At 41.1% G+C, this 26,787-nt stretch overlaps 1 protein-coding gene across 1 annotated transcript in view; it reads left to right on the top strand.

Annotated features, from left to right (window-relative positions):
* ubl7b (ubiquitin-like 7b (bone marrow stromal cell-derived)) overlaps nucleotides 1-23,967 on the top strand; it is a 49,187-nt gene extending 25,220 nt beyond the window's left edge. Inside the window, exons 8-11 of the mRNA XM_060923335.1 lie at nucleotides 799-848; nucleotides 9,864-10,025; nucleotides 19,525-19,638; nucleotides 23,699-23,967. Of these exons, the coding sequence (XP_060779318.1) occupies nucleotides 799-848; nucleotides 9,864-10,025; nucleotides 19,525-19,638; nucleotides 23,699-23,839 (467 nt within the window). The 3' untranslated portion in view covers nucleotides 23,840-23,967. The remainder of the gene's footprint in view (nucleotides 1-798; nucleotides 849-9,863; nucleotides 10,026-19,524; nucleotides 19,639-23,698) is intronic.
* Nucleotides 23,968-26,787: the final 2,820 nt, after the last annotated feature.

The raw sequence follows: 26,787 nt of genomic DNA, 5'->3' as shown, positions 1-26,787 counted from the left end.
GGACCATTTCTCAGTGTCTGTTTTTTTTAATCAATAGTTTTTCAGTAATAACTTAATATTTAACATATCACTCAATTTTAAACAACCCCCGCGCCTCCCTCATGGCTTGCCCCCGTAGTCTCCAAAATTTCTGTGGGAAACACTGGCGTGCGTAACAACGCTAATCAAGCTTAAGCTAGACGAATCCGCCTCAAATACCCGTCCCGGGTAAATGTTATCCCAATTTTAGATGGCCTGTTCCAAACCATCCCGCCCCATGAAAAATTCGTACTTGCATATGTATCCATCCATCCATCCATCCATCCATCCCTGCACGCTTTGCGTGCATTATGTCTGCCGCTGGCAGACATTTTGCCATTTTGCACCCTGCTGTAAATTATTTGTACCCTGCTATTCTCCCAAACTTTGAAGTCCCTGCTTTTTGATCCATTTATAGTTCGTTAGTGTTAAATGAACATTAGATAAACGTCTCCTTACAGAAAGCTTCATATCAGTACTTAGTCGTTTTCCTTTGCTACATAACACATTGTTAAAATCTGTATAGTGGGCGCTACGGTATATCTAGCATCCACTATACAAGTCCTTGTGTAAGTTGTTATAGATCCAATAATGTATTCGAGTGAGAGCATTAATCTAAATTTGTCTTGCAGCTGGAACTACTGTCAGAGCTGCAGTTCTATAACAATAATCAACACCTTCTGACCAACCAGATTTGAGAATTCCACAGCACTGTGGTTAAATATGAATGAATTCTATCCACATATTTATGAGGCTTTCCTTATTCTTTGTCTCTGACAGGAGGATTTCTGTTTGAGGGAATGTCTGACGATGAAGATGATTTCCAATCTGTAAGTTGGGTTTTTTTTTTCCCCTTCGGTTGTATTTAATACTTTACCCCATACTGTCTTTCCTGCAAACTCTAACAACTGTCCTGAGAACGATACAAAGCACTCATACCACAACATTAAAACAGATGGATAATTAAATATTTGCAAAACTAGAAAACACTTCAAATCTGCTGTGTTTGATTAAATAAATAGAAATTGCCGTCTGTTAGAAAATGTCCTGTAAATTTGGAATACATTTTGTAGGTCCTGTGATGCACTTTGTAATATATCCACAAGCAGTCAAGTCTTTACACCCTTTATTAAGATTTTTGATTAAACTTCAAGAAATGGGTTCAGGGTTAAATATTCGAGGATTAATAATTGAAGGAATCAATAGAGCTGTGTGAACGGCGAAATGCTTGTGGTGATTTTTTTTTTAATTTGCGCTACCAGTGGTAGTGCAAATTGTTACTCTCACTCAGGATTATTATTAGTAGTAGTATTATTATCCTAACTTTTTTTTTTTCTTTTTTGGATGCTATTTCTCCCTCAGTTTTCAACCAATCACCAAATTTCACAGGAAGAATGCGTCTGGGCTGAATTACACTGCTATGACTTTTGGTGCTGATCTGGATCACCGAACCGGAATGATCCATGAAAAATGGGATGTTTTTCCTTACTAAGCGCCATTCTTTATCTCTTACCGTCCCGGATCTATAGGGTACGGTGACCCGACGTCCCGGTTTGTAAGAGCCAGAGGTGGACAGAGTACCCAACTTCATTACTTAAAAGGATAGTTCGGATTTTTGACATGAATCTGTATGGCATCCCCATCAATAGTGTCGTGCAAACACACGGACTTACCCCTGACAGCATCCTGTGAGTCCAGTTCTTGTCCAGTTTTGGTCCAGACGAAAGTAGTCCGGCAAGTTTGTTGGGGTCACGAAAGTAAAACGTTTTTCGTCTCAAAACAGTATGTGTTCAAAAGAGTGATATATTTGCATCACAAAACCGTTGCCAAATAAAAAGTCAGACCTCGAAATCGCTTGGCACTATTTTCTCTCCCTTCTTATCACTGCGCGCTGCCGCCAGGTGACAGCCACGGCTGTTTCATTCATTGTTTTAGTGATGGGAATTTCGGCTCTTTTTCGGGAGCCGGCTCTTTTGGCTCTTCTTACTATAAGGAGCCGGCTCTTTCGGCTCCCAAACGGCTCCTGAGATTTTATTTTTGATTTAATTGCTGCAATTAACTAGTTAATTAATTACATTATTATTTATATTTTATCAATAGGATGTTTTCCATTTTATTTTTTAGTTTTTGTAGCCATTGTAAAGCTTTGTAAAGTATAGCAGTGTAACAATGTTCTAGCTATAGAAATAAAACTTACTTACCAATTAATAAATTATTTTCTCACAAACATAATGCAAAACTGTGTTATATTACCAATATAAAATACACAGAAGACATCAACTGTTTATCCTTTATGGCTTTATTTCACACTCGACCTTGAACAAAATGCCACAAAATAAATTATGAAGTATAAATCAGGCCTAAGAAACTATGAAGCAAAGTTGGAAATTATTTTAAGGCTACGTTCACACTGCAGGCTGAAGTGACTCAAATCCTATCTTTTCACCCATATGTGACCTGTATCCGATCTTTTATTGACAATATGAACGACACAGATCCGATTTTTTTCAAATCCGACCCAGGCCGTTTGGATATGTGGTCCTAATTCCGATTCCTATCCGATCTTTTCATATGCGACTTCAGTCTGAACCGCCAGGTCGCATTCATCCGACTTACACGTCATCAACAAGCCACAAACGTCACTATTCTGCGCTGAAGTAGGCGGCGGGTCTCTCAAAAAAAGTTACAACAACATGGCGCATAATCACGGGCGCAGATAGAGGGTGGGACTCGTCCCACCCAGATTTAAATTCACCTCGTTCGGTCCCCCCCACTTATAGGGAGGAAAAAAAAGGTCTATGCTGTCTTTCTTTGCATAAGGCAAACCTCACGGAAAAATCAAAAGACTAATTACCATTCGGTTTATTGAGGTGCACAGCAGTGTATACATAGTTGCAACAACTCACATAAAACAAAACAAAGACTGATATTCGGTTGGTTGAGCTGCGCAGACTGCACAGGTTGCGAGCTCGAGCTTGGTTGCTATGGTTACTAACAACAAGTTTGACAGGCATATCGGGGTTTGGGGTTGGTTTGCTGGCAGCTTTGTCCCCCCCCAGTTTTTTGTCCCTCCCAGTTCAAAAACGTATCTGCGCCCCTGCGCATGACATCAATGCGAGGGACGCTTCAGGCTGTGAAGGTTCTGAATCTTCTCAATGGAAGGACGCAGAGGTTAGGGAGCTGATTTCCATTTGGGGGGATGCAGCTATTCAAGCTAGATTGGATGGGTCATACCGCAACCGGGCGGTTTTACTTCCGTAAACACTGGCCATGCTCACTGCGTGTGATGTCGTCGTATCCTGCAATGCGCATGCGGAACACTTTTAGGTCGCTTTTCGTTCATACTGAGGATCACATACAAGTCGCATATATTTGTTAATGTGAACGACCTCACAAAAAAATCGGATTTCACAAAAAAATCGGAATTGAGCATTAAGCCTTGCAGTGTGAACGTAGCGTAACAAACACAGAACAATGTGCAACAAAATATGTGACACCTTGAGCGCATGTAAAAAGAGAAAAAAGTGCCGCACTCTGCTCCACCAGTAATGAGAAGCCGCTGGAACAGCAAATATGCTCCTGTTATAATGACTGCTGTCTCGTTGTATACCGCAGATTAATCTGGCCATGCCAAGGCGGTTGCCGACCGAACCTGTCAATTTATGAGCGACAATTTATATCATGAGCTTTAGGAATTCACGGCAACAAAACAATGATCATGGTTGTCAAATAGACAATCATCCTTCAGCTGAGCTGAACTCTGTCTCTCTCTCTCTCTCTCTCTCTCTCTCTCTGAGGCACCTAAGGACAAAAAACTAATTCGGCTCCCCAACTCGGCTCCCACCGAAGAGCCGGCTCCCGTCGTTCACTTCAAAGAGCCGGCTCTTTGAACCGGATCGTTCGCGACCGACACATCACTACATTGTTTACTGCTAGCAAAGTTAGCGACAACATGTCTGACTACGACGGTGAAATGTGTGCGGAGATTCAGCCACATCTTTGTTGCTACAGCCTGGATAGTCGCAAGTGCGCACCATTTTCACAAATATATTATTGTATAGGTTATAGAAGGTGATAAATTTGTCGCTGTTCTTGCTCTCAAATTAGCTTGTTAGCGCCGCTGATCTGAACTCCTGATCACTGCCAAACAATGGGAAAGGTGTTGATTCCTGCGCAGATGTCAACATGACAGCGCGCAGTGATACCGAGGGAGAGAAAATAGTGCCAAGCGAGTTCGAGGTCTGACTTTTTATTTGGCAACGGTTTTGTGATGCAAATGTATCACTCTTTTGAACACGTACTGTTTTGAGACGAAAAACGTTTTACTTTCGTGACCCCAACAAACTTGCCGGACTACTTTCGTCTGGACCAAAACTGGACAAGAACTGGACTCACAGGATGCTGTCAGGGGTAAGTCAGTGTGTTTGCACGACACTATTGATGGGGATGCCATACAGATTCATGTCAAAAATCCCGAACTATCCCTTTAAGTCAAAGTACAGATCCCACTGGTCAAATGTGACTCCGATACAAGTGAAAGTTGTCCAGTCAATTTTTTTACTTAAGTTAAAGTACTGAAGTACTTGCTTTTAAAAATACTCAAGTATTTTTGGGGGCGTCGTGGCTCAGGTGGATAAGGCGCCATACCATAAATCCGGGGACCCGGGTTCAATTCCGGCCCGAGGTCATTTCCCGATCCCTCCCCGTCTCTCTCTCCCGCTCATTTCCTGTCTCTACACTGTCCTATCCAATAAAGGTGAAAAAAGACCAAAAATACTCAAGTATTTAAAGTACATTTTCTGTCAACGCATCGTTGTATTATCGCCACAACGCTTAGGCCCCGGTCACACCGCCCGAACTTTGCTGGAGCGTTCCTGGAGCGGTGAAAAAAATTCATCACCGCTCGTAACCGTTCACAAAAGTTGGCCCCCGTTAAAGCAACGCCGTATACGCTCGGCCACCGCTGATGTTTCTCGAGGGGCCCTCCTACCGCTCCGAAAGTTTTGAGCTGCACAAAATATTGCGAGCGGTGAGGAGGGGGCAATTTTCCGCCCCGGCAAAGTTCACCCCCGCTCCACCAACGGCCAGTCAAAGTTTGGCACCGCTAGATGCAAGTTCGTGGACGCTTGGGTCCGCTAGGCCAACACAGAAATCTTGAACGCTGGACCACCGCTGCTTCGCCAGCGTTGCCCGGGCGGCGATTAAATGTTGCACAAACTTCGGTGGAGCGGTTGTAAGCGTTTTACGAGCGGACACGGGGTTGCTGGAACAGTGTTGGGCGTTGAAGCAGCTATCCATGGCGGCGATGAACTTTGGTTTGGCGTTGGTATAGAGGTGTCGGAGCGGGACTGTATGACAAGCTGATGGTGGAGCTTCTATCAAAAATCTATCAGAACTTGTATCAAAACGATCCGTTCAGCTCCGTAGTCACAAGCGGTATGCCGCTAAACCAACTTTAAACCCCCGCTGAGCCAAAGCCCGCATGTGCAGAACGCTGCTATACCAACGCTCGCGTCACCGCTAAACCAACGCTCGCTACCGCTAAACCAACGCTAAAGCAATGCCGGCTTCAGCGGTGCACCGCTAAGCCAACGCCCGTGTTTTCGATTTTTTTCCCATTTTGTGCGCGGTGACTAGCGTTGTCGAAATTCGGCCCCCCCTCCCTACCGTTCAAGGAACGCTCCAGCAAAGTTCGGGCGGTATGACCGGGGCCTTACAAAACCTAATACTGTTACCAAAGACAGAAATGTGAATTCACAAAATGAACCCATGCCATGCCATCATGATGGTTTAACGTTACGCTAGCTAGTCAGTGAAACGCCACCTGACATGCTAGCCAATTCTTTTCAAACTCCAAATCATATTGGGTAGCTAACGTTACTAGAAAAGAAAGATTTCTCCATTCTGTTTATTTGGCAAGATTCTGCTCAAACATATTTCTGAAAGGACTTCAGATAAGTTAATGTTATCCATGTTAGCGTAACTCCGTTTTTACATGCTAGCTAACTAACAGTATCCAAGTTAGCTAGCTATGTGTAAACGTTAGCCGCGGACAAGGCGATGGCAACTTGGCGGGCAAATCTATAGAAAGTCATTTGACTAACCAGACTGCATAGTTATTGCAGCGTTATCGCTCGCTCTAAAAGCACAGACAACTTTGTTGCAAGCTTTGTCTTGGAATAAATCGTTTATGTACCTCAATATGCTTCCGCAGGTTGGATGGCGCGTTTTTGTAGGCCGTAATGTGGTTCGTTTTCAGCAAACGTTTCAAACGAAACGAATCGTTAATCCTTTCAGAAAACTGAAACATGGGTTCTAGGTAAATCCATGAGCGCGTGTATTCTCCAGAAGAACCGCGTCCTTCCATTCTGCCAACTGATCGTGTTAAATAATGCTGCTGAGAAATCACTGAACTTGATTTTATACAGCCTGTGGACGTGACGTGACCCTAGTGATTACTAACAGGCTGTCTCGGTGTCACCTGTGAAAAAACCGATCACGTTTTAGAAACGGAAAAAACATCCACTTTCAAAGCTGCTTCATAGTAACGAGGACCTTGATAGAAATGTAGTGGAGTGAAAAGTACGATATTTAACCTTTCAAATGTAGTAAAGTCATAAGTTTCCGAAAAAAACCTCAAAGTGTACTTAAGTAGCTAGCACAAATCACTGTGACTTTAGTCCCAGTATCGATCTAGTTTTAATTATTATTCATAGCACACAGCATATATTTTTCTTACTCTTGATACTGACAGTGTCGTATAACAAGTGCTTCACTGAACAAGTGCACTCACCTTTAATAAAGCACTCATTTGGCAGCACGATGGTGTAGTGGTTAGCACTGTCGCCTCACGGCAAGAAGGTTCTGGGTTCAATCCCAGCGACCGACGAGGGCCTTTCTGTGTGGAGTTTGCATGTTCCCCGGGTGCTCTGGTTTCCCGGACAGTCCAAAGACATGTGGTTAGGTTAACATGGGGTGGCCTTGGGCTAAAGTGCCTTTGAGTATAGCACCTAACCTTCACCTGCTCCCCGGGCACTGTAGTATAGCTGCCCACTGTTCTGTGTGTGTGTGTGTGTTAGAGGTCTGCGCGGGACAGAATTTTCAGTCCCGCTCCCGCCCGCTCCCGCATTGCGCAGTCCCGCTCCTGCAAAGAATTATGATTTTCAGTCCCGCTCCCGCCCGCGCCTGCCATATTTTGTCCCGCTCCTGCCCGCAAATCCCGCATGATGCAGACGTTCGCGTTATTTCTCACGAAAGTTCTTGTCATTGGCTTGGGGAATTAAACATGCTGAGCTTAGCTGAGCTCTCCACTGACCGATCCTTCATTTATTGTAAGTTTATTGTTTAGACTCTGACATCCTGCTGACACATTCCAAGTTGAGCGCTGCATGCGCTCATGATTGACAGCTCTCGCTTTGATTGACAGCTCTCGCTTTGCGCACTCGCACTCCCACTTCCGAGTCTGTGGCGTTATGATTCCAACCGTGATTTCATTCTCCTCTCATATGAAGTGCTGCGCAACCACAACCAGCTCCTCAGATTATACACTGTCTATTTCTCGCTTTAAATTGAACAATCTGTGTGATACACAGTCCTTTTTAATACTAGTTAATACTTTTTTAAATACTTTTTAATACTTAGGACTAATACTCTTGACTTTTTAACGGTAAATGTACCTCTTTTTAAAGCAGCACTTACTTCTGAAGCACTGTGAGCTTCACTAGAGGAGCTCTGCTCTTCTGCCATGATCGGAGATCTCAAACACGGAAGAGCGGAAAGGAATCGGAAACGTACGCGAGATTAGACCACGTCCGCAAATTTAGGCATCTTAAAATGTTTTTATTAATGCCAAATTAAATATCCAGCACAAATTATATACGATAGACATAAATTAATAATTTATAAATTTTATTTTAAACACGTTTTTAGTTAGCGGGACTGCAGCTTATCACCTCTCCCGCCCGCGCCCGCATTGTGCACTCCCCCTCCCGCCCGTGCATGCAATGAGCTTTCAAAATTTGTCCCGCGCCGCACTGCTTTGCGTCGGGTCCCGCGGGAGTGCAGGGCTCTAGTGTGTGTGTGTGTGTGTGTGTGTGTGTTCACTGCTTCAGATGGGTTAAATGCAAAGGAGGAATTTCACTGTGCTTGAGTGTGCCTGTGACAAAGGCTGCTGCTGCTTCTTCATTTAGAGTGACTGAGAGTAAAATCTAAGATTCTAAGCAAAGAATCCTTAAATTCTGTTAATTAGGTTTTTATTGGAATCGTGTTAAATGCATTTTAGTCCTTATTTAATTGCCTATACTTGGAAAAACTCCATGCGTCCAAATTCCGACTGACGGATACAGTATTTGATCACGATATTTAATCCAAGACCTCTTACTCACAGTAATGCTTATTCTTGTGATCTATACAGTAAGGTCCATAAACATGTTTTTGGACCATAGAATCTTCTCGTTTACCTCTCCAGTGCATAGATTTGTATTTGTTCGTAAATGAGAGAGTGCGAAGAAAGCATCCAGACCTTTAAATGCAACTGTAAGTGGATAAATTATGATGGCTTTTTAAAAAATAATAATAATAATAATTGTAATCCTTGGCAAATTGCTGTGGTATAAGAATAAAAAAACTCTTTGGGATGAGCTGATGAGAGGAAAATCACACCACCTCGTTGTTGGCTATTTAACAATTATTCGCCAAAGCCTCAGTGAAGTCCAGGTTATTATTCACTGAACCTGAGGCGGATAATTGTTTTGGTATCAATGCACAGGTCATTATTTTAAAAATACACTACCGTTCAAAAGTTTGGGGTCACCCAGACAATTTTGTGTTTTCCATGAAAAGTCACACTTTTATTTCCCACCATAAGTTGTAAAATGAATAGAAAATATAGTCGAGACATTTTTCTGGCCATTTTGAGCATTTAATCGACCCCACAAATGTGATGCTCCAGAAACTCAATCTGCTCAAAGGAAGGTGAGTTTTATAGCTTCTCTAAAGAGCTAAACTGTTTTCAGCTGTGCTAACATGATTGTACAAGGGTTTTCTAATCATCCATTAGCCTTCTGAGGCAATGAGCAAACACATTGTACCATTAGAACACTGGAGTGAGAGTTGCTGGAAATGGGCCTCTATACACCTATGGAGATATTGCACCAAAAACCACACATTTGCAGCTAGAATAGTCATTTACCACATTAGCAATGTATAGAGTGGATTTCTGATTAGTTTAAAGTGATCTTCGTTGAAAAGAACAGTGCTTTTCTTTCAAAAATAAGGACATTTCAAAGTGACCCCAAACTTTTGAACGGTAGTGTATATATATTTTCAGTCGTATTTTAAAAAAATCTTTTATTTCCATCTTCAAAAGCAGCATGCAAATGGGATAACGGTGCGGCGCAGATTTGTCACTTATCTACACCGAGTCGCATCAGATACTTTTTGAAATGGATAAAATAATTCCCAATCCCACCTTGCATTTGAATAGTTTCAGACCAAACTTCGTAGCATCTTTAGTGCCTTTAGGAACAGCGTTTTCTTTCATAATTTCTCATTCTTCCTCACTTACGGCGACAAAGCGATTGACAGCCATTTTGTCGAGTCGCTCGAGGTGATTCTCGAGAAATTGGTCAAGAAATTCAGACTATCAGCGCGCGCGATTTTCAATAAACGCCTCCGTATTTTCCTATAACGGCATGTTATGTTGTTTGATTCTTTCCTTATTGAAGCTTTATGATGTATTAAAACGCTTAAACACGTACAGTATTTTAGTATATTAGACTGGCTAGAAATGATTTCTCAGGAGTTCATCAAATTATTTTAATCCCATGGACTCTGTCTTGCACCAGGGAAGTCGTGCAGGTTCGTCCCAGCGCCCGAGACCTCCAACCAACCTGAGCAGCGGTGGAGCTACAGGGCCTCGACCCATCACTCAGAGTGAGCTAGCTACAGCGCTAGCTCTAGCTAATACACCAGAAAGCAATGCAGTCACACCCATTCTGGGTGGCCAAGTAAGTCTTAGCATATGTGTGCACACAAACGGTTACTGTATCATTAAACAAACATACAATCATCAGCCATTTTGTTAAAACACCTGCCTATTCATGCACTTATACAGCCAGCCAATTATATGGAGCAGAGGAATGCATAACATAGATGACTTGGACTCGTAAATTGGAGACGAGGACTCGGATTTTTTTCTTTATTTTTTTTGTAACATGCCGCCATAATTTGGCATAAGATATAAATATCTACATGAATTTTTGTACTAATTTCGTGCAAGAGTGTCACACTTGTGTGCCTTGCCACGTGCATCAGATAGACTCTTGGGCGCGCTCCGGACAGCGCGTGCACCAAGCGGACTCTCGCGCGCGCCGTAAACAACTCGCACCTTCGCAGGATTAAGGCGAAATCAGTGCACCTATATAAAAACTGTGAAAACACATTTACTTTGCGCAGTATTGATACATTACCGAGCCTTATTTCCTTGTTTGGTTTCCTGATTTCCTGTTGTTCATCTTTGATTTTACCGAGTCTACGATAGCCTGTTTGTGCCTCGCTCGACCTACTGCCTGTTTTACGATTTTGCCTGCCGTTCTGGATTGTATATGTCTTCACTCGTATTAATAAACACACCTTCTGCACTTACATCCGTCTCCCAACCATCTCTGACGGAATACTTCACACTCCCTGACAAAGAGAAGCACATTCACCTGTTCATACGTCATGTTCAGGAACAAACTAATGTTAATGGCGCTAAAACAGTCTTGTTCTCGGACTCGACTCGGATCAATAGTGGACTCAAATTTTTTTTTTTAAATGATTTGGACTTGACTCAGACTTGAACACTGGGGATTCGAGACTGGACTCGAGGTTCAGTGACTCGACTACAAGACTGCATACAAGGTCAGAGGAGAATGGCCAGACTGGGTTGAGCTAACAGGAACGAACATGCACGCAAAAAAAAAAATATAGAAAAGCATTGAACCTTAAAGTGCATATCCTGGACCAATTTCGTTTTTTTTAATATGAAAGTATGTCCCTTTACACACTCATCCAGAAGGGTAATTTTGCACAAGGCCATCTGTCTACAGCAGAAAAAAATAAAATAACGAAACGCGTCTGGAAAAATCCCAAGGGAGTCTGGAGCCAGATTCGTGACGTCACGTGCGGAACCGCCAGCAGGCTGCGAGAGCTTTGCACGGTTTCAGTGCACAGCCTGTGTAGACCAAGCGTTCCCATTTCTCTCTCACTGTCCGGTCTTTTGGAAAACGATGAGTACGGTACTAATCCCATCAAGATTGGTGTTGCTACACCCTCCTATGATACATCTGTTAACCATTTTAATAATTACGCAGTAACGTTGAAGAAATTTGCAGGAAACCACCAGGTCGTTTTCTCATCAACAAACCAGCGCTGACGTAGGATTCAGAAGGAGGCGTCCCGCAGATGACGTCACGAAAATCAATGTTTCCCGGGAAATCCAAATGCTAATTTTTTCCAGAGGCGGACCAATTCGCCTCAAATGGCTTGATTTCAACTGAATTTTTCTGGTATTGCACAAGGTAAAAAAAAAAAGCGCAAAATGTTACAGATATTTCACAAGTTTAATTTAAAATAGGAGAATTACATTGATCTTGCTCCTGAATTTACCCGTGATATGCACTTTAAAGGGATCCTCCAGTGGATTGATTTTCAAGTCTATTTTATGTAAAAGTAGCCATAGAGTTCAAAAATCAAACTTTTCATTTTCGGAGACCAAATAGTTGTCGAGAAAAACGCTTTTTTTTTTTTAGTATACCGGATGGACTTCCTGCCGTGGTGGCGTATACGATGACATCAGGTAGCACTCGCTTGGAGCAATTCAGCTGTTTAGAGTCTCTGTTTACGTCGTAGTTTTACAAGTATTTTTACCAAATTTATCAGTTTTTAGATAAATATGCCTCATTTTGTAGCATATAAAGGCTACAATGATGCTAAAAAGAGAGCACAAGCTGGAGCTAGACTGCATTTCCACAGAGAAAATGCAAAGTGTGTTTGCTCAGCTGGAACAGAGGGCCACCGACAGAAACTGGATCAGACATGAGACCTTGTGCTGCAAAATCTTTTTTTTTTTTTTTTTTATTAATCCCCCCCACATGATCTACAGAAAGTGTGTTTGAGACAACTAGAGAACTGTTTGGTCTCTGAAAATGAAAGTCTGATTTTTGAAGTCTAGGACTAATTTTACATAAAATAAAATAAGTTTGAAAATCAACCCGCTGGAGGATCCCTTTCAGGCAGATGGACTCAAACAGCAGAAAATAACCTCACCTCATCAGGTCACACTCTTGTCTGCCCACAACAGGGATCCGAGGCTACGTTGGGCACAAGTTCACCAAAAACTTAGATGGCTAAAGATTGAAAACACATGGCCTGGTTGCCTGTTTTAAAAAAAAAAAACTTTGACTGTCTAAGGCTACGTTCACACTGCAGGCTGAAGTTACTCAAATCCGATCTTTTCGCCCATATGTGACCTGTATCCGATCTTTTATTGACAATATGAACGACACAGATCCGATTTTTTCAAATCCGACCCAGGCCGTTTGGATATGTGGTCCTAATTCCGATTCCTATCCGCTCTTTTCATATGCGACTTCAGTCTGAACCGCCAGGTCGCATTCATCCGACTTACACGTCATCAACAAGCCACAAACGTCACTATTCTGCGCTGAAGTAGGCGGCGGGTCTCTCAAAAAAAAGTTACAACAACATGGCGCATAATCACGGGCGCAGATAGAGGGTGGGACGGGTGGGATTTGTCCCACCCAGATTTAAATTCACTTCGTTCGGTCCCCCCCACTTTGCATAAGGCAAACCTCATGGAAAAATCAAAAGACTAATTACCATTCGGTTTATTGAGGTGCACGGCAGTGTATACATAGTTGCAACAACTCACATAAAACAAAACAAAGACTGATATTCGGTTGGTTGAGCTGCGCAGACTGCACAGGTTGCGAGCTCGAGCTTGGTTGCTATAGTAACCCACAACAAGTTTGACAGGCATATCGGGGTTGGGGTTGGTTTGCTGGCAGCTTTGTCCCCCCCAGTTCAAAAAACGTATCTGCGCCCCTGCGCATGACATCAATGCGAGGGACACTTCGGGCTGTGAAGGTTCTGAATCTTCTCAATGGAAGGACGCAGAGGTTAGGGAGCTGATTTCCATTTGGGGGGATACAGCTATTCAAGCTAGATTGGATGGGTCATACCGCAACCGGGCGGTTTTACTTCCGTAAACACTGGCCATGCTCACTGCGTGTGACGTCGTCGTATCCTACAATGCGCATGCGGAACACTTTTAGGTCGCTTTTCGTTCATACTGAGGATCACATACAAGTCGCATATATTTGTTAATGTGAACGACCTCACAAAAAAATCGGATTTCACAAAAAAATCGGAATTGAGCATTAAGCCTTGCAGTGTGAACGTAGCGAAAATATCCGAGTTTCCAATTGTATCCTGATTGGATAATTGAGTGCATGAATGAGCAGCTGTACAGATGTTCCTATTAAAGTGCTTAGTGAGTATACATGCCATTTTTATCTAACTGAAAGCCACAGCTAGTGTAGTCAAAGCAAAATGCAGACAAAATGGTGGATTATTGACGAGTCGAAGGAAATTTGTGTTATCTACAACATGACTCCGGGTTCTAACGAGACCAAAATATCAGCGTAGTGGCACCAGTTATAACAGCCAGGGGTTCCGGGGCCGCCTTAGAGCCCCCACGGGTTCTACATGCTCAGAGATGCATTCTAGTGCATTTCCTGGCACTTGCAGGCCTCCCTGAAAGTCACTCTTTTTTGGTAATATCAGTGAGAGTTGTGTGGGGGGTTTTTTGGCCAAAAATTGCTATATTAGTGACACGTTTATGGAATAACAATAAAACAACCAGTTCATGTTCACCAAGCATCTGCTTTATTTTCAGCTTCAGCCATTCAATTACAAAACATGATCATCCTGATCTAACTCGGGGTATTACGTGTATGGTGCGTAAGCGCCTCTTAACACCGTGCACACAGCATAAGGAAGGAGGTAAACCGGACTAGCATGATCAGTGACTTTCCACATGGAACGACTCGGGCAGCTCTGCACTGGGCGCTTATGTGGACGGGGAAGTGAGTATGTCCGAATGTAGAGCGTTCGCATGGCGGCGCAGCGTGCCGTCGCCGCTGCACTGGGATAGCAAGAGAAAATTAAACAAAAGGCCACATTTTCAATCTTGATAAGTCTTTTTATTCGTGTAGCGGCAACTTTTACAGGCGTGCCGGCAATATTGTGGGCGTAGCGGCAAGGAAAGATTGTGTATTGGCCCGATACGCTGAAAAGACCTAGGTAGAATCCTGATGACTATGATCGTTGGCATTATTAAAGACTGACTCCAATTTCAAAGACATTTTCATTAAAAGATCTACAAGTACAGGTGCTGGTCATGTAATTTGAATATCATGAAAAAGTTGATTTATTTCAGTAATTCCAGTCAAAAAGTGACACTTGTATAATGTATACATTCATTCCACACAGACTGATATATTTCAAGTGTTTGTTTCTTTTAATTTTGATGATTATAACTGACAACTAATGAAAACCCCAAATTCAGTATGGGTCATTCCATGCCAAATCAACAAGAGGTTATACTCGACCAGCTCAGATTTCAATGAAATTTGGAGGGCTCAGAGATACTATTAAAAGACGTTAATCCCCAAAACTTGAGCTTCCTATCACCAATAGTTTCAGAGATACAGGCATTTGAATTTTTCGATTTTTTTGTTTTTTGCTCAAAACATACATATTTCAAAGTGTAATATAATCTTTATTATGCAAGATAGAAACCTAAAATTTTGCACAGAGAGACTCAATGTCTTGTACTACAAGCTTCAACTTAGAATTTCAATGGTCATTGTATATTAGATGGTGATTTTAACAAGGAAATTAAAAAGACAAATTTGCATTTTTTTGCATTTTTAACTCATTCTGGAAGCTTGCCTGTGGCAGTAATGCTTAAACTAAGAATGTTATTCAAATCTACACAGAAATATCTACCAATTTCAGTTTTACCAAGTCTCCACTATTCCTAGTTTGTCTGTAATAGGGTTTTGAAATTCGCCGATTTCTAAAACATGCTATTTTCAGTAGCAAGAAATCCAATGTGGGATAGCAGTTAGGAACTTGTAAATTTTTTTCAGTAATCCCCAAGACCCATATTTTATATTTCCAAATTTTTGTTCTGTGTCTCTCAAGTATTTTTAAACTACAGGGGTTTAAAAAATCCATTTTCACCAAATTCGAATTTTTGATATATTTTCATATAACTGATATTTAAGGGTTAATAAATGCTTCAGTAAGGCTCAAGTAGGTTAGGAGACATGTTTCTATCTCAATTTTAAATAAAATTTCAATTAATGCTCAGTATTAATTATTTGTAAATTGATTTTAATCTAAGACTGTGTAACATTAGCAATCAATGACCAGCTATTGTGTACCAGTCAACAGCCAGCCTTATCAATATCAACACAGCACAATAGGTGACCTTTGATACCAGAACAGGTGGCTCATATCTTATAGTTTTAGAGTCTGTAAACTGCATACTTGTTCAGATAACATTATATTGCTTGGATTATATTAAATACATTGTAATACAGAGCACTGAGAAAATTTACCAATGTTATTAACTGAATGTGTTTCTTTGCAAGGATTGGATATTTTGAATAGTTGACTAGGGAATATAATTGTAGTTGCTTTCAATTTGAGATCAGTATAAATGAGTTTCTTCTTAGACATCTAGAAATGGCTGAACTTCCTCCCTGTTCTATAGGAATTGGACTAAAGAAAGATTCTGACTGCCATAAACTAACATACAACAGAAATTGTAAGTTAAGTGATTTTATATGAAAAATGACTGACTGACTTTAGTTTTTATATATATATATATATATATATATATATATATATATATATATATATATATATATATATATATATATATATTTACTGAAAAATGTGAAATGTTCATATATTATTTAGCTTATTTCAAAATGATAATATTTTTAAAACCATATTTCTGTGACATGAACACAAGTAAAATGTTTCCTTATCTATACAAATCATTTAGTTGTATTTATCAGTCCTTAATCATCAATAAAATGGAAATAATATCAAAAATTCGAATTTGGAAAAAATGGATTTTTTAAACACTTGTAGCTCAGAAATACTTGAGAGACACAGAACAAAAACTTGGAAATATAAAATATGGGTCTAGGAGATTACTGAAAAAAATTTACAAGTTCCTAACTGCTATCCCACATTGGAATCCATGCTACTGAAAATGCATGTTTTAGAAATCGGCGAATTTCAAAACCCTATTACAGACAAACTAGGAATAGTGGAGACTTGGTAAAACTGAAATTGGTAGATATTTCTGTGTAGATTTGAATAACATTCTTAGTTTAAGCATTACTGCCACAGGCAAACTTCCAGGATGAATTAAAAATGCAAAAAATGCAAATTTGTCTTTTTAATTTCCTTGTTAAAATCACCATCTAATATACAATGACCACTGAAATTCTAAGTTGAAGCTTGTAGTACAAGACATTGAGTCTCTCTGTGCAAAATTTTAGGTTTCTATCTTGCATAATAAAGATTGTTACACTTTGAAATATGTATGTTTTAAACAAAAAAATAGAAAAATTCAAATGCCAGTATCTCTGAAACCGTTGGAGATAGGAAGCTCAAATTTTGGGGATTAACTTCTTTTAATAGCATCTCTGAGCCCTCCAAATTTCATTGAAATCTGAGATGGTCGAGCATAAATTTGTCAGATATTTTTTGATTTGGCATGGAATGACCCGTATCTCAGAAAATTAGAATATTGTGAAAAGGTTCAATATTGAAGACACCTGGTGCCACACTCTAATCAGCTAATTAACTCAAAACACCTGCAAAGGCCTTTAAATGGTCTCTCAGTCTCGTTCTGTAGGCGACACAATCATGAGGAAGACTGCTGACTTGACAGTTGTCCAAAAGACGACCATTGACATCTTGCACAAGGAGGGCAAGACACAAAAGGTCATTGCTAAAGAGGCTGGCTGTTCACAGAGCTCTGTGTCCAAGCACATTAATAGAGAGGCAAAGGGAAGGAAAAGATGTGGTAGAAAAAAGTGTACAAGCAATAGGGATAACCGCACCCTGGAGAGGATTGTGAAACAAAACCCATTCAAAAATGTGGGGGAGATTCACAAAGAGTGGACTGCAGCTGGAGTCAGTGCTTCAAGAACCACCACGCACAGACATATGCAAGACATGGGTTTCAGCTGTCGCATCCCTTGTGTCAAGCCACTCTTGAACAAGAGACAGCGTCAGAAGCGGCTCGCCTGGGCTAAAGACAAAAAGGACTGGACTGCTGCTGAGTGGTCCAAAGTTATGTTCTCTGATGAAAGTAAATTTTGCATTTCCTTTGGAAATCAAGGTCCCAGAGTCTGGAGGAAGAGAGGAGAGGCACAGAATCCACGTTGCTTGAGGTCCAGTGTAAAGTTTCCACAGTCAGTGATGGTTTGGGGTGCCATGTCATCTGCGGGTGTTGGTCCACTGTGTTTTCTGAGGTCCAAGGTCAACGCAGCCGTCTACCAGGAAGTTTGAGAGCACTTCATGCTTCCTGCTGCTGACCAACTTTATGGAGATGCAGATTTCATTTTCCAACAGGACTTGGCACCTGCACACAGTGCCAAAGCTACCAGTACCTGGTTTAAGGACCATGGTATCCCTGTTCTTAATTGGCCAGCAAACTCACCTGATCTTAACCCCATAGAAAATCTATGGGGTATTGTGAAGAGGAAGATGCGATACGCCAGACCCTACAATGCAGAAGAGCTGAAGGCCACGATCAGAGCAACCTGGACTCTCATAACACCTGAGCAGTGCCACAGACTGATCGACTCCATGCCACGCCGCATTGCTGCAGTAATTCAGGCAAAAGGAGCCCCAACTAAGTATTGAGTGCTGTACATGCTCATACTTTTCATGTTCATACTTTTCAGTTGGCCAACATTTCTAAAAATCCTTTTTTTGTATTGGTCTTAAAGGAACAGTCCACCGTATTTCCATAATGAAATATGCTCTTATCTGAATTGAGACGAGCTGCTCCGTACCTCTCCGAGCTTTGTGCGACCTCCCAGTCAGTCAGACGCTCTGTTACTCCTGCTAGCAATGTAGCTAGGCTCAGTATAGCCAACGGTATTTTTGGGGGCTGTAGTTAGATGCGACCAAACTCTTCCGCGTTTTTCCTGTTTACATAGGTTTATATGACCAGTGATATGAAACAAGTTCAGTTACACAAATTGAAACGTAGCGATTTTCTGTGCTATGGAAAGTCCGCACTATAATGACAGGCGTACTAACACCTTCTGCGCGCTTCGGCAGCGCATTGATATCTGAGCTCCATATCAATGCGCTGCCGAAGCACGCAGAAGGTGTTAGTACGCCTGTCATTATAGTGCGGACTTTCCATCTCATCTCATCTCATTATCTGTAGCCACTTTATCCTGTTCTACAGGGTCGCAGGCAAGCTGGAGCCTATCCCAGCTGACTACGGGTGAAAGGCGGGGTACACCCTGGACAAGTCGCCAGGTCATCACAGGGCTGACACATAGACACAGACAACCATTCACACTCACATTCACACCTACGGTCAATTTAGAGTCACCAGTTAACCTAACCTGCATGTCTTTGGACTGTGGGGGAAACCGGAGCACCCGGAGGAAACCCACGCGGACACGGGGAGAACATGCAAACTCCACACAGAAAGGCCCTCGCCGGCCACGGGGCTCGAACCTGGACCTTCTTGCTGTGAGGCGACAGCACTAACCACTACACCACCATGCCGCCCCCGGACTTTCCATAGCATAGAAAATCGCTACGTTTCAATTTGTGTAACTGAACTTGTTTCATGTCACTGGTCATATAAACCTATGTAAACAGGAAAAACGCGGAAGAGTTTAGTCACATCTAACTACAGTCCCAAAAAATACCGTTGGCTATACTGAGCCTAGCTACTTTGCTAACAGGAGTGACAGCGCGTCTGACTGACTGGGAGGTCGCGCAAAGCTCGGAGAGGTACGGAGCAGCTCGTCTCAATTCAGATGAGCATATTTCGTTATGGAAATACGGTGGACTGTTCCTTTAAGTAATATTCTAATTTTCTGAGATACTGAATTTGGGATTTTCATTAGTTGTCAGTTATAATCATCAAAATTAAAAGAAATAAACATTTGAAATATATCAGTCTGTGTGTAATGAATGAATATAATATACAAGTTTCACTTTTTGACTGGAATTACTGAAATAAATCAACTTTTTCATGATATTCTAATTATACCGGTATGACCAGCACCTGTATGACTCATATAAAGATCAGCACTGGTAGTATGATGCTCATATCCAAGCCTTCCACATGCCTCCTCTTCACCTTTTTCTCTGCAGGATGTGTCCACTGGCAGCTCTTCAGCAGCAGCAGCAGGGACTCCTGTCACTAGTAGTGTGTTGAGTCGGGCGCTGCAGCAGGCTCTGGAGGCTTCCAGAGTGACCCCTCTACAGGTGAAACACACACTCGCAGACACCGTCTGCATGACAACACGTACCTGCTGAGGCCTGTGTACATCTCTGCAGTGGTTTCAGTAATTGTGCCACTGACCTTTACATCTCCATGAATAGAGTCACATTTAGATTATAACAAAACATGACGCACTGTATTGGGTTGGCTGGTTTGCAAAACCAGAAGAGCACCCCACACACACACACGCGTAGCTTTATTTTGAAGTTTATTTCAGCTGGAATAAAAGAAAACAATCAACATGAAGCTAAACAGTTACTCAAACAGGAAACTTTTCACAGCTGCCCGAAACAGAATACTTTAACAAAAGGCTCTGTATTGTAGCACAATAGACTTCCTGCTACACAAGCAGTCATTCTGATCAGTCTTTTCTCCAACCTTATCTGGGTTTCCTGGAAGTATATACAGTGGATATAAAAAGTGTACACACCCGGTTAAAATGATATAGGTTTTTCTGATGTAAAAATAAGTGCGCACACCCTTAAACTAATACTTTGTTGAAGCACCTTTTGATTTAATTACAGCATTCAGTCTTTTCGGGTTCACACCTGCCGTCGATTAAAATGACTCTGATTCACCCCAAATAAAGTTCAGACATTTACTCAGTTGCATCCTCCAGCAAAAGCCAGAGAGCTTACAAAGAATCAAAGGGATCTCATTGTTGAAAGGTATCAGTCAGGAGAAGGGGACAAAAACATTTCCACGGCGTTAGATATACCATGGAGCACAGTGAAGACAGTCATCAAGAAGTGGAGAAAATATGGGACAACAGTGACGTCAAGGGCAAATACAGCCCCAATTACATACCGTATAACGGCGCCCAAATTACAGGCTTGTCAAAAGGCCCGAAATAGAACATACGAAAATTGCCCAAATTACAGACCCTCCAGGATTTTGCGATGTTGCGATTTGCAACTTCAACGCAAATTCAACCAATCCCCGCGAATTCAGGGCGGTGTTGCAATTATATCCAATCACCGCAACTTTCCCGCAAATTTGACCAATCGTTGGCGTCGTCTTGAGGTGACGTCGACAAACTATCTTCCGCCTTACTTCCGTGTATACGTTCAAGAGAAGCAGCATGTGCGCAATGTTGCCAGATTGGGTGGTTTTAAGTGCATTTTGGCGGGTTTTGGGCTGGAAAACGTCAGCAGTATCTGGCAACATTGCATGATGTGTGAGTCAGTGTTTATATAGGCTTAAATTCTGTTACTGAAAGTGTGTTATGTTTACAGTGAAGGACTGTGTGCACTTGACATTATTTTTTACTTAATACATGCCAACATTTTTGCTAAAATGGTATTTTATTTTCCATTGTTGAGGCAGCTTCAGCATCATACTGTGAGATTCTGTTCAAATTGTTGTTGTTTTTTCTTCTATGAAGCCTGAGCCATTTATTTTATTAGTTTATAATTATTGTTTAATTTAGTCTTCAGGAGAGACTGCCTGCACACAGTACTAGTATTAATAGTTTTTTTTCTTACATGAAAGCTGAGGCATTTATATTATATTTTAAGGTAACTTCATGTTGTGCTGTGAGGTTCTCTGCACTTTAACTTTTGAACCAACAGGTGCATTTGGATAAGTAAAGCCTATTTTTCTAGTCCTGGTAATCTTTTATATTGGTAAAGTTGTTTATAGGACCATTTCTCAGTGTCTGTTTTTTTAATCAATAGTTTTTCAGTAATGACTTAATATTTAACATATCACTCAATTTTAATCACAAAAAGAGAAAATCGCAACAATTTCTCGCAACTTTCACTTCCTCCCGCAATGTAATCGCAACAAAAACCTAAAAAACACCGCAACTTTCATCGCAGTTTTTTGGAAAAACCCCTGCAACATCAGACATTTTAGCCCGCAACAATCACAAAAAAGGCCCGCGAAATCCTTTGGGGACTGAAATTAGAAGAAAAAATCCTGTTTCATAAGGGTGGAGAACCCAAAATATTTTTAAATTATTGTTAAATGTCATTTTTTGGCATATATTTCAATTTGTTGTTCAGTCACTTCATAACATGAAGTGAACATGAAATGCGTCTAGTGATTACCGTAAACCGTGTCCGAGTCTCTGACGTCTGAATGTCGTAAAATATACTTCCTTTGTTTATGTTGTGAAATTCTCAACGATTCATGATAACACGTGGCTGTCGGTTTGTGATAATTCTAAGAGTAATAACTTTAATTGTGTTGTTGAATGACTGTTATACTAATTATACTACTGGACCTAATATTAATATATGTAAAGACATACTATAAACTATTTTATGTGGTTATATTATATATTGATATCTTGTTTTATTTTAATTGATATATTGTTGAATTGACATATTCTAGCTTTTTCTATATGTATCAATAGCTTAGACAGATACATATGTCATATTTTTGATATTTTGATTGTTCTAGATCATTATTGTTTCACTGTTTGAGATTTTAAAGTTCTCTGCTGCCCATACTCTTGTGCAAATAGATTGATATTACATATTGTTTCCCATTTTTCATGCATATAAAAAATTCCTGAACTATTTTTATCTTTTTTTATTTATTCAGAATGTTGGAGAAAACTTTTGACTTTTTAGATACAGCACTACTTTACGTATACTTTCACATGATTATGTAATTTCTATTATTTTTATTGCTCGATATATTTATAATTGGTTAAAAAAAATGACTAAAAATGATACATCAAAAATTTTCGGCACGCCACACGCAAAAATAGTAAAAAAAAAAAATTTTTGGCTCGCTACGCTCGCCATGGTGCCCAAATTAAAAACCTGTCTTTGCCCCTGAGTGACGTTACCAAGAACTGGACGTCCCTCCAAAATTGATGAAAAGACGAGACGGAAACTGGTCAGGGAGGCTGCCGAGAGGCCGACAGCAACACTGAAGGAGCTGCAGGAATTTCTGGCAAGTACTGGTTGTGTACTACACGTGACAACAATCTCCTATATTCTCCATATGTCTGGACTATGAGGTAGGGTCAAAGAAAAACATCCAGGCCTGGTTAAATTTTGCAAACAAATACATCAACTCTCCCAAAAGCATGTGGGAAAATGTGTTCTGGTCTGATGAAACCAAGGTTGAACTTTTTGGCCACAATTCCAAAAGGTATGTTTGGTGCAAAAACAACACTGCGCATCACCAAAAGGACACCATACCCACGGTGAAGCATGGTGATGGCAGCATCGTGTTCTGGGTTTGTTTTTCTTCAGCTGGAACAGGGGCTTTAGTCAAGGTGGAGGGAATTATGAACAGTTCCAAATACCAGTCAATTTTGGCCCAAAACCTTCAGGTGTCCGCTAGAAAGCTGAAGATGAAGAGGAGTTTCATCTTTCAGCACGACAATGACCCCAAAAAAGTTTTGGAACGGCCCAGCCAGAGCCCAGACCTAAATCCAATTGAAAATCTGTGGGGTGACCTGAAGAGGGCTGTGCACAAGAGACGCCCTTGCATTCTGAGAGATTTGGAGTGCTTTTGCAAGGAAGAGTGGGCAAATATTGCCAAGTCTAGATGTGGCAGGCTGATAGACTCCGACCCGAAAAGACTGAATGCTGTAATTAAATCAAAAGGTGCTTCAACAGAGTATTAGTTTAAGGGCGTGCACACTTATGCAACCAGCCTATTATACGTTTGTTTGTTTGTTTGTTTGTTTGTTTGTTTGTTTGTTTGTTTGTTTTTCCCCTTAACAGATTTTGTTTGTTTTTCAATAGAATTGTACAGGTCACATTAAAGGTGGGGAAAAGTTTTGAAATGATTTATCGTGGTCTCCTTTTTTACATCAGAAAAACCGATCATTTTAACGGGGTGTGTACACTTTTTTTTTTTTTTTTTAAATATCCAATGTAGACTATTTCCATAATTTGGAAAAAAAATTAATGGATAATAATGGCTTAGAGGTACAGTATATGGTTCAAATTTTTACGGACACCCAAATGAGTAAAATCAAGCACATGTACCTGTGCAATCTTCATCGACAAACACTGGCAGGAGAATGGGTCTTTTTAGTGATCATACTAGAACGCTGCATCTTCTCTTGTCCCGTAGGGGCGCTGGCAGACGCAGATGCAGCAGCTGAGAGATATGGGCATCAGAGATGAAGAACTGGCTTTACGAGCCCTCCAGGCTACAGACGGAGACCTACAAGCAGCACTCGAGCTCATTTTCGCTGGAGGAGGAGGACTCTGAGGCATGATGTGTAAGGATGGAGGAACGTTCTTAAATTAAAAACTTTAGATATTACATCTGTATAGATCTTTTTTCTAACATTTTGGAATTTGGTACTAAATAAAGAATAAACGATTGGAAATTTTTAATGAGGTGTGTGTATTTTATTTGTGCAAATTTAGAAATATAAGTTGTATTAGCCAAAAGTGACCACTAGATGGCAATATGGGATTAGATGCAGGGTTGTTTTGTTTTTTTAAATAAGCAGCTGGCTCAAATCAAATTTATTTTCTCCTACTTGTGGAGAATTTGAGTATGTAAAGCTGTCTCGTGAGTTCACACTTGAATACAAACAAATATAAAATAGAAAGACTTGGATGATCATCTGTATTTGCCGAACAAAAGAAATGTGGATGAATGGGTACTTTTTGAACTTGAAAATACAAAACCAGATATAGCAGATAATTGACAGAACCGATCGGCCTACCAATAACGATGGTAGAGAGTTTGTTTGTGGTGCTGTTTGTATTTTTTGCCTCAGGAATCCATCCATCCATTATCTGTAGCCGCTTATCCTGTCCTATGGGGTCGCAGGCAAGCTGGAGCCTATCCCAGCTGACTATGGGCGAGAGGCGGGGTACACCCTGGACAAGTCACTAGGTCATCGCAGGGTTAACACAGAGACACAGACAACCATTCACACCTACGGTCAATTTAGAGCCACCAATTAGCCTAACTTGCATGTCTTTGGACTGTGGAGGAAACCCCCACGGACACGGGGAGAGCATGCAAACTCCACACAGAAAGGCCCTCGCTGGCCGCTGGGCTCGAACCCAGGACCTTCTTGCTGTGAGGCGACAGCACTAACCACTACACCACCGTGCCACCCGCCTCAGGAATATAATTGTTAAAATTACAAAATATACTTTCTTAGGCTAGCTGGACAGCATCAGGAAACATTGGACATATGTGACCCCTCACCGAATCCAGAGACACATGTCGGTCGAAACGAATCCGAGATAATCGCAAAAGAAGCATTTTTTTTCGAAATTTGTGATTTTTGCTTTTTTCCATCATGTGCAAGTTGAGATCTTGAAGAATGCAATCAGTATTTCAGATAATAGATTGTTTTGTTGGAAAAGCATACATTTTTTGTTGCAAATTGTCTCGTTTTTGTTAGGACTGTAGCCTGCTGGGGGGTGTGGGTAAATTACCATATGGGCCATTCACATGATGATTTAAGTCTTTTTTTTTTTTTTCGCGAATCAGCTGTATGATACGAGCTGAGCTCGTGGCTACTTAACTGCATACAGGCGTGTGATTTCACTATGGAATGAGTTACTAAACAGAGCGCAGAGGAGCCCCGCGAAGCAACCAGACACACGGTATTTACATCGGAGATAACCATTTCTAGCAAAAAAAAACCGCAACCTCGTTTTCCAGATTGAATGGAATACTTGAATGATCGGATGATACACGGACCGTTCTAGGACTACATTCCATCGGAGGCATTGATGTGTGCAAGGCGCCGTTTCTCTTTCTGATGGGGTAAGTTTATTAATCTAAGGCTGTGTGGTTATTTTTGCATGTAACGGAGTGTGTTGTGGTTTGGTTAAGCCTAGGTCACAACCGGACGTACGATTTTTTGGCCGTGCGATTTTTGGCGTTTCCCAAATCGCTGCGGTTTTTTTTTTTTGTTCATGGAGAAAGACGCGCGTTGGCCGTAAGTTTGTCTTGCAACCTGAAAAAAACGTAAGCGCCTGTAGAGTTTGTTTGACATGACAAAGAACCTCTGCGGCCGGTCTGCGGCTCGAAAATCAGCACGTCACACGCGCGCTCTCCGTGCGTTTCTTGTGTTTTTTGCATGTAGACCGGCCGTAGGAGCACGTACTGTACGGCCGGTTGTGACCGAGGCTTTACATGAAACTAGCGTTGTGTTAGTTGTGTCATCATCGTGCTATCTTTCTTTCTTACGGTGTGAGTAATTTTTCAACCACAAAACGTTAAAGTATACTTTAGGACTTATTTTTGTACTTCATAATTGTGTTGGGCATACTTTGCATGGAAGGAAAATTGACGTGGTGATCTTTGTTTACATGAAAGTAGTATCGTGCTAGCTCGTAGGGGGTAGAGCTTTCCTTAATATCATGCAAATGAGCACCATTATGTGCCCGCCCTACACCCAGAGTAGCTGAGATGGAAAACTTTGAGGGCGATTTTCTCCCTTTTCTGTTTTAAGAGGTATACACTTTCAAAAGGCCACACATTCTTCAAATATTGTCAGATCTCCACATGGAAGGCATCATTGGAAAGCTTAGAAACTGTACTTTCTGAATCTGTCAATAACTCAAAATGCCCCCGGGCAGACATGTGTCCCTGGATTCTGTTTTCTGACGCATATGTGGTTATGTTGTGTTTCTATAGCATCCTTATTTTGTATAAACTTCATGTATATGTATGGCATGTATGTATTAGATCCTAGTGCTCAGTTTGAACAGACGTAGCCTCATACCTGGCTTTCAAAAATACTACAGAAATTAAAAAAATTATTTTCAGCATCCACATCGGATTATTTGCGGTTACTTGATCGAATTAGTTTATTTATATTTGTCAAACCAAACTCAACAGCACCACCAAAGGTCATTAAAAAAAATACAGAATAGTCTGAAGAGATGCTGGGGCTGATTTCTTTCTAGCCCAGACTGTAGATTGATACAGTGACCGTCTTTATCAGGTGATTAAACAAACGGAAACGCCACTTAGATTTGCTCTCTGTTTTGTTTTCTCAGCACAAATTGGACAATCAAAGAAAAGTTATCCAAACTGTAAGTTTAGCATTTTTTTTAATTATTCTTGACCATGTTTGGTATTCAGAGGAAATAGAATGAAGCCAGCAGAGTATTACATACTTTAAAAAAAATCACAAATGCAGCTGTCTATCTGCCTTTGTGTGGACATAATTAATTTTA

Source organism: Neoarius graeffei, chromosome 6 (assembly GCF_027579695.1).
Source record: "Neoarius graeffei isolate fNeoGra1 chromosome 6, fNeoGra1.pri, whole genome shotgun sequence".
Taxonomy (NCBI): Eukaryota; Metazoa; Chordata; class Actinopteri; order Siluriformes; family Ariidae; genus Neoarius; species Neoarius graeffei.
Note: the sequence above shows the minus strand (reverse complement) of the source record. Positions and strands in the feature narration are given on the sequence as shown.